A 9,100-nucleotide genomic window follows, 5' to 3' on the forward strand; every position below is an offset into this window, starting at 1 on the left:
CCTCAGCATAGATCATCCTCCTGGGCACCTCCTTCCACCTTGTAAATTGCTGTTTGTTCTTCAAAACCCTATTCATGATCAGGAGCTGCTGTTTTGTCTGGGCTGGTAGGGCTTCTCTGATAAGGTAACATTTGAGCCAAGACCTGAAGAAAGTGAGGAAGCAAGCCAAGCAAATATCTGGCAGAAAGAAGAGCGTTCCAGGCAGAAGAGATAAGTGCAAAACCCTGAGGTGAGAACGTGCTTGGCACAATCAAGCAACAGTAAGCAGCCCTTTGTAGGTGGAACTAAATGAATGAGAGGGAGAGCGGTGTGAGGTGAGTGTTGGAGAAGCAGATCACATAGTGCTTGGTAGGCCATGGTAAGGATTTTGAGTTGGAAGACCACTGGAAGAATCTGAACAGAGGAGTGTCGTGATTTGGCTTGGGTTTTAAATGTGTCCCTCTGGCTTCGGAGGGTTGGGGTGGGGAGAACTGTAGGGAGAAAGGTAGAAGCAGGAAGTTCAGTTAGGAGTTAGACACAAGATGATGGTAACAAGATGATGGTACACAAGGATTGAAGCAGTGGAGGTGGTGAGAAATAATTGCAACCTGCATATATTTTGAAGGTGCAGCTGGTTTGCTGGTAGATTGGATGTGGGACATGCAGGAGGCATCAAAGAGAACTCCACGGTATTTGGCCTGAGCAATTGGAATGATGGAGATACCAATTACTGATTAAGGGGAGGATGAGGGGAGGAGCGGGTTTGAGAGGGGAAATCAAGAATTTGGTTTGGGGTATGTTAAATTCAAGATGCTTAGCACACATAAGTGTCATTGTCACTCAGGCAGCAGAGTCTGGAGTTCAGGAGAAAGATTGGGGCTGTAGATGTACTTTGGAATTATCAGGTCATAGATGATGTTTAAGGCTATGAGGCCAGATGAGGTCACCTGGGGAGATCTAGCCTAAATTCATTTGATTAAAATGTATTTCCCTTCTTGTCAGCCTGGCTATTGAGGTTTGGTCTATGGTTTTTTAAGAAATTGTTCCCTTAGTCATTCATTTGAATGGTCAAAAAAATAAGCAGATTTGAGGGGGGCGATCTGCATCACGCTCCCAGTGTTCACGTAGTTTGCCTTGTGAGGGTAAGGAGCTCCTGCCAGCCACAAAGAACTAAAGTAGGCCCTAAGCCCATAGCAAAAGGAGCAGAGGTAGAAATTCCCTTTTCCTCCTGGGGGCTAGAGAGAAGCTCTGAATATTCTGAGTTCCCAATTCCAAAATAATTTACATTTAATTTTGAGGGAGGGCTCAGGGACTCACTTGTAAATTAGAACCTCCTGGAATACTCCTAAGAAAAATGAGACAAGATTGAAATGAATTCCTAGTTTATGCTTTGTGTGAAGTCAAGTTATACTCTGTGTATGTGTATTATTAGACAAACAATAGGCTTCACTGCTTGCCTGGCATTTTTCCTTTGTCCTGAGATTTATTTAGCTTTGAAAGATCCCCAGAACCATTTATGGACAAGGAAGAAGTTAGTCAGCCTAAAATGTTAGGAAAAACTTAATGTCTTGAGATTGAGAATGCATGTATACATGTGTATTTGTAAACAGTGGGTCTCTGTCTGGCCCACTCTGTTAGTTGCAAACATGATTTCGGCATGTGATTAATGGCAGCTGCCCCTTACTGTCTGTGTTGTTCTTTGTATATTCTTCCTGAAGTAGGGATCTCTTTGCATTTGACTGTTTAGTGAGGAGTGGTTATGAACTGCACTGTTTGTTTTGTTTCTATGTCAGACCTGTTTTATATGCTTACATGTATGGAGAGAATGAGGAGCTTTTGTCCCTTCGTAGCAATGTGAGAAAAATCCTGTGTCCCATGAGACAAAATGGGACAGCTTTCAGCCCTCCCATGGGACTGAACTTCCACCCATTCTCTTGAGGGAAAAGGAGTTCCACCCTCCAAGTGTTGGTCCAGCTTTTTCCAGTTGTTCTCCTAGAAATTTTCCTGTTTTCCATTTCACTCCTTCATCCCCTGAAACTCCCTCTCATTGACCTGTATAGCCAGGCGTTTCCGCCCTGTCTCGACTCTTACCTCCTCTCTGCCATGCCTGCCCAACTTAGTGTTTACAATTTCATGAAGGTGCTGACTATTAATATGTTTCCCCTTAGTCATTGCTGGGCCACGCTTTGTGTATTGACTTGCTTTAATCTTTCCTAGTGAAGTCAGTTCTTCTAGTCCTTTAATTGTTGCTTGTTTTTCTCTAGGGTGTCTCACTGAGCTCCATAAACTTGATTACCAAGTACGGGTGTCATCTCTGTCCCACTGTGGTGGGCACAATTGTCTCCCCCAACACCTACCCCACTTCGAGTTCCTGTCATGGTTGATTCAGTGTTCATTTTATGGTCAGATTGGATAATAATCATATGTCTGGCTTGGTTTTAGTTTTCTCACCCTTGTTCTTGTTTTAACTTACTAGCTTACACATATTTCATATTCTTTTTCCCTGGGTAAGTATTTTTGTAAATAGAATCTTTATTTTTCTCTTTCTTCCAAATTCCCCACCTCTTTTAATCCATTTAAATAATAAATAGCCACTTAATTTGGGGATTTTTTTAAGTTACATTGCAAACTTACCTCCTCAGGCTTTAATGTTCTTACTGTTTATGAGTAAGAACCCAAGTTGAATCAGGTTTGATTGCTACTGAGACTTCTAGGAAAAAATGTAAATGTTAAGGAAGCACCTATGAAATGATTCATAATCTAAAACTCCCCATTATGAATTCATGCTGAACCAGTGCCTCAGGCTTGGACAACTAAAGGCACTATCTTTGCATGTGACATCAGCCCTCATTTTCCACATATGTAGTCATTTTAGGTATGTTAGGCAAGTAATGTAGGTCTCCTTTTCATTAACTGTGTCTTCTCTTCCTTTGTTCTCCTTGGAAGTTTAAACTGGATTTTCTAGAATTGTGCATATCCTGATAAGCTCCAGAATGTCCTGTAGTCAGATTTACTATGCCCCTCTACAAGTGACAAACATTGTGTACTTCTAGATCCTAGGTCTGTGGACACTGTGGATTAACAATAAGCTTTCACGGTGATTTGTTTTTCTTTGGCAGGCAGTTTGTAATTTTCTCCCCAAGGATTCTAAACACTAAAAGTTTAAGGATTATACCTCATATAAAAGCAAGACGAAAGGAGCACCATAAGAAAGAGCCAGTAGAGATTCTTACTAGTAGAGGAAAGAGCATTGAAAATGCTGATGCTTTTTGTCTGTCTTCACCCAAAATCTGAGCTCTTCAAAGAATGGCAGAAGAATTGCCTCCATTTTTAAATGAGAAAACAAATAAATTATTTAGGAATAGTGTTAGCCAATGGAAAAAGCATCATAGAGAAGCAGTTTCAAGAGAGTTGGAATCACTCTTTAGTTTACATTTTTAGGCTCTGTCTAGTTTTGCTCAAATCCCCTTAGAGATTCTAGTATCAATCGACTAGTATTTGTGGAATTCTGCTTCACACCGACGGATGGTGTCTGGTAAATAAGACTAGATGGGGAGATTTTTAAATTGGACACCCATAGAAAATAGTCAGTGATTAAGTGGGAACTTGGACCGAGGTAGGCAATGCAAAGTGGTGTTAATAGTGCAGGTGTTGGAGGGAGACTGTTAGGACTGTGAGCTCAGGCATGCTTCTTTCTAATTTATAAGTTGAAGGAAATACACAGGTTTTTGTGAAAATTCAGTAAGATATATGTGCACACTAATGCCAGACACATAGTAAGGACTCAGCAGATTCTGTCCGTTATTATTTCTAATAAGAATTCATGAGGAATAGGAAAAGGAGACATTGTTATAGGTAAGAGAAATCAGGAAGGCCTTCCTGAAAGTGGTGAAGCTTGAACCGAACCTTAAAGGACTAATAGCAAAGAGGCGAGGGATTCTAGGCTAGAGGAGCAGCTTGAGCAGAAAGTGCTGCAGACAAATGTAATATAAGTGAGGAACACTGATGAGACCTGTCTAATAAGAGAGAAGGGCCAGTTTATGTTAGGAAAGAATAGAACGAAGTTGGCTCAGTATAGCAAGGCCTGATTATTAAGGGGAGTTCGGACTTTGTGTGTTAGAGCATAACCAGCAGAGACGGAGGAAGTGGTCTACAGTGGTACCCAAAGGAGACTGAAGAAGAAAGAGACTGAGATGTAGGGAGCCCACTGATCAAACAGCGTTAGTGAGCCAGATGTAGGTGGTGAGGGCCTGGTCCAGGATAGGGACAGTGGGACTCTCGAAAGGATGGATTCATTTCTAAAGAGGGACTGGCTGGATCTGGTGACTTGATTGTATATGGAGGAGAGGACACATAAGAGATCAGGGTCGTTTTGAAGTGGGTTTCTTTAAGGAGGTCCACTGTGTTAGTTGCCTCAAGGACTGAGAATCCAGGAGTCCATTGGTTTTAGGATCACTGTGGGGTGGGGGAAGGAGGAGTACATTTTGTGTTGTTTGTGTTTGTTATTTGGAAAACTAGAATTCACTTCCAAGGAGCCCTTTAAACATTTCTTCCCGGGAATTTGCGGGACAGAAAATGACCCTGCTGCTGAGAGCCTGAGAATGCCAGGAAAGCTATGCCTATCTCTTCCCAAGGTCATCCCAGTGTTAAAGAGAAGGCTTTCACATCCCAGGCCCACCACCTGCGTAGGCTGTGTGATCTTGGGTACATTCTCTAATTCCTTTGTGCCTCAGTTTCCTCATCTATAAAGTGGGGGTTTTAATAGTACCTAAATCATGGTGATTGTGGAATATAAATGAGTTAATATACATAAAGCATCTAAAAGAATGACTGGCAAATAAGTACTAAGTGTTAACTATTAATATTATTGCTGTTCCCTCTTTTTAAATGAAAACCCTGAAAAAAGTCCTGAGTATGTCTCTTTTGCCCAGGGCAAGTGAAGGAATGGCTTGATTTTATGAGTGGATTATCTGCTAATCTTAATATCATAGAAAGAAATCTGGCATCAAACTAATGCAAACAGATGAGTGCCTGAGTTGCTCTCAGAATTCCTGGTTTTGCTCTGAGGGTGCCTCAGTCTTTGCTGTATTCTTGTCCTGCCTGTGCAGGTGATTTTCTATGATAGTGACTGGAACCCCACTGTGGACCAGCAGGCCATGGACAGGGCCCACCGCTTGGGGCAGACAAAGCAGGTTACTGTGTACCGGCTCATCTGTAAAGGCACCATTGAAGAACGCATTCTGCAGCGAGCCAAGGAGAAGAGTGAGGTAAGCACAAGGCAAAGGAAGTACTGGTGGAGAAAACAGAAAGTCCAACCACATTGACTGGACTAAGACGCTCTCTCACATTTCATTGGTCATGAAAGGACTAGAATTTCTTCTGCATATGAAATAACATCAGCTCCTGTACAATAGCAGTCTCAGCTGCCCAGGCCATTCCTCACTCCTTTTCTACCAAAACAATGGCTACAACCTAGATTCAGCTGTTCACATGGAGACCGACAGCAGTCATGGCCCTTATGTTCGACATACTTTCACATTGAGAGGAAGAAGAAATGACATTTTAGCTCTCACCCTAACACTCTCAATTTGATCAACCTCTTTTTGTATGCCAAATTTACTAGTTTCCAAAGAAATTATTATTTTTGTTTGTCTTCCAACTCGAATCAGTATTATTGGGTCCTCTAGCTGTCAATTAGCAGTCCCAAGTAAAGACATTTTCATTGTCCTTTCTGTTGGACAAATAATCTGGGTGAGCCAATCAGATGAATGAGAAAAAAATAGGCATTCCAGGGCCCTTAGTGGAGGAGCAGATTGAGAAAGGTGTTTCTTTCTTTCTGGATGGTTGCCATAAGCAAATGGGTGCCTAGAGGTGATATTTTGATCTGCTTTGGTGTAGATTCAACGGATGGTGATTTCTGGTGGGAACTTCAAACCAGATACCTTGAAACCCAAAGAGGTGGTTAGTCTTCTTCTAGATGATGAAGAGTTGGAGAAGAAACGTACGTACTCTAAAACTACTTCTTAATGCTCTCTCCTCCCTACAAAAGGTGTTTTTCTAGCCATACACATCTGAAAATGGAAGGGGTCCTTCCTTGGCTGTGTGCCGAGAGTAGGCAATGCCAAAACTGTATTTGAGGATAAATATTTTTTATATTAATATTTTCTATTAAAATCCAAACAAGGATGTGTTATGGAGTAGAAGGCAAAATTCACATTTTGTTTTGTTTGTTTTGATTGAAGTATAATTCGCATACAATATTATATTAGTTTCAGGTGTACCACAGTGATTCAATATTTTTATACATTACAAAATGATCACAATATGTCTTACCATCTGTCATCATACAAAGTTATTAAAATATTATTGACTGTATTCCCTATCCTGAACATTACATTCTTGAGACTTAATTTATTTTATGACTGGAACTTTGTACCTCTTGATCCCCTTCATCTATTTTGCCCCTCCTCCCCCCCACATATATATTTTAATTAATATGACTTAATAAACTGGTACCAGGAAGGCTATTATCCCTAGACTCTTCAGCAGTAACAAATTTACTCTATTCTGCCCAGGGAAGTGTTTTAATGGAGAAGCTGGAGTAGCACACTGGTGTGACATACAAACCTTTCTCCCGTGTATTTCTGGGTTTTGATAACAGTGGGTTTCAGACTTGCCCTGTGAGCCTCTGATGACTTCCACAGCATCACATCAGAAAATATGGGGAAGCTCCTTTCTGTGGTGCTCACATTTGCCACCACCTTCTAAAAACCTTTTGGGACTCTACAGCCATACCCAATCTGTCCTTCACAGAGATTAAAAAGCCTGAAAAGAAAAGGAAAAAGAATAAAGGCAAAGTCACATGATAATTAAACTGGATCATGGTTTGGACCCAGAAACTGTTAAGAATCCAAAAACTCTGTTCCTTCTTGAGTTAGAAAACCACCAATTATCTGTCTTAGACAGATAGAAGTCATACCTTGGAACATAAATATCAAGGATATGGCCACCTTCATTTCAGAGGATGAAGATTATGATTGCCACAGAGACTTCATCAGCTCTCTTTTTGCTTTTCTTCATAGTGAGACTGCGGCAAGAAGAGAAACGGCAGCAGGAGGAAACCAACCGAGTTAAAGAACGCAAGCGCAAGCGGGAAAAATATGCAGAGAAGGTATCAGCTTCAGGCCTGGGGTGGTGACAGGGACTGGTGGGGGTGGGTGCTTACAGACGAGGCTTTGGGGTACATGACTTATCTTCTTGGTTCCTGGTTGTTATCCAGCTCCAGATGTTTGTGATTAGTAGCAGTTCTTTGCTGACTGACGTTTGATCAGGAGAAGTGCAGCCTTGGTAGACCTGTATGCCTCACACAGATCCACCATGTCTGTGGTCATAGGGGTTACGGGTAATTATGGAAACCATTTGATGGACTATTACAAAGCGTAAGGCTAAATAAATATGGGTAAGATGGATGTTACATTGTCAGATTCCATAGAGTCTTAGAAAGGGCCTAAGAGGTCATTAGGTCCAATCGTTGTACCGTAGGTCTGCTAGTGTGCCATTCAGTGTCGTCTCCCATTGGAAAAATAAGTTGCTGACGAGCTTGTTCATCTCTTTTTCTCTAATTCATGCCAAAGATTTGAGCTGTTTTTTGTCTCCCTTCTGACATTTCCTGCTTGAGCCCACTTGGCTAACTGCAAAGTGGGATGTAGTTCCCCTACCTTTCTCCCTATCTGGCTGCTTCTACCAGAGTATTATATCAGTTAATCCTTACTCCAGTCTTTATTGACATCTAAGTTGGAAGTGCAGCTTTCGGGACTTATTCTTGTTTCAGGAGTAAGCCCATTAGTTCTGACTAGGTTCCCAGATTGGACTATGCCCTAGGACTATTGGTGTGGAACCGTTTTACAACCTTCCAAAAAGTGCTTCCTAGTTTTTTTCTGATGGATTTGGCTTACCTTTGGGTCGTGCTGCCCTTCCCATCTTCACCAGCCCTGGTTGGGCCCCTGGTCTGAATACGATAGCCACCTGGACTTCAGGCATCTCCATAGCTGCGGGCCCTCAAGTCTCACAGCTGTCCGTGCCTCATTTCCTTTGACTGTTCAGTTTGTCTGAAGCGTATTGTGCATCCACATGTTAAAACTGGTTCGGCTTTAAGTGGAGGTCAGCTCAGCTTCTTCCCCTTATCGAAGCTTGTATTGGGCCTCATGTCCCTTTGTCCATATGGCCTTGATAGTCCACAGCCTAGGAGCCTGTCTGTATTATATGATCATCTTCCGATAGATATACCAGCTCTTCACATTGTAAAATCCATACCTTTGATTGTACCTTCTGCTGAGCAGAACTGTTTCTAGCCTAAAGGATACTCCTGGTACTCACTTAATTTACAAAGCTGAAAAATCCCAAGAATGAAAGATTTTTTCCTAGCGTGGGCTGCTGTCTCTACCCATTACTTACTACTATTTAGAATTAAAATAACTTTAACATTCAGAAACAATATCAAAGAAGAAAAAGTGGTTTTCTCATACTGGATATTCTTTACCAAGTTTGCATCAGATGCTATCCCTGCTCTGAGCATAGAAGTTTCAGATAAATATCCAGTGACAATATAAACTATACAAAGACATACCATATTAACCCTAATATAGGTGTATTAGATACAAATGCAGTTAGGTGCAGTGGGTGAATGTGACTCCTAGATGTGTCCAAGCATATGTTCTGTTATTTCAGATCTCTAATCTGTGACAATGCCCTAATGAACTTGGTTCTAGAACTGCTTAGTGTAGCTCAATCACTCAACACTTAAGTCTTTACATATAAATTGAGGAACTAATGACAAAAGCAACCCATTATTCATTGGGTATAATAAGAACCTTCGTTCTCCTTATGCATATTTAAGAAGGCAGAGTAAAAACAGATGTGCAGAAAACCTACTAAAGGCACTGGCCCTCCCTCTTGATGTAGGACTGCATCAGTTCAACCCCTGATAAGTCTGCAGCCGGGACATGACAGAAGCGGACCATGCACCTTGCCCCGTGACTGTCAGGCTTGGTGCAGCTCTGGTTCAGTGGGACTGGCCTACTTTTCAGCTATGTATTATTGTGGTAGAATATATATAAACTTT

The 9,100-nt window shown here is 41.6% G+C and overlaps 1 protein-coding gene across 2 annotated transcripts in view; it reads left to right on the plus strand.

Moving 5' to 3' along the window:
- The window catches only part of INO80 (INO80 complex ATPase subunit), a 126,680-nt gene that overhangs the window by 112,458 nt on the left and 5,122 nt on the right, over window positions 1-9,100 (plus strand). For both annotated transcript variants that reach the window (XM_023619728.2, XM_023619730.2), the window contains exons 30-32: window positions 5,088-5,246; window positions 5,878-5,980; window positions 7,062-7,150. In XM_023619728.2, the coding sequence (XP_023475496.1) occupies window positions 5,088-5,246; window positions 5,878-5,980; window positions 7,062-7,150 (351 nt within the window). The remainder of the gene's footprint in view (window positions 1-5,087; window positions 5,247-5,877; window positions 5,981-7,061; window positions 7,151-9,100) is intronic.

The sequence above is a fragment of the Equus caballus genome, chromosome 1, assembly GCF_041296265.1.
Source record: "Equus caballus isolate H_3958 breed thoroughbred chromosome 1, TB-T2T, whole genome shotgun sequence".
Lineage (NCBI taxonomy): Eukaryota > Metazoa > Chordata > Mammalia > Perissodactyla > Equidae > Equus > Equus caballus.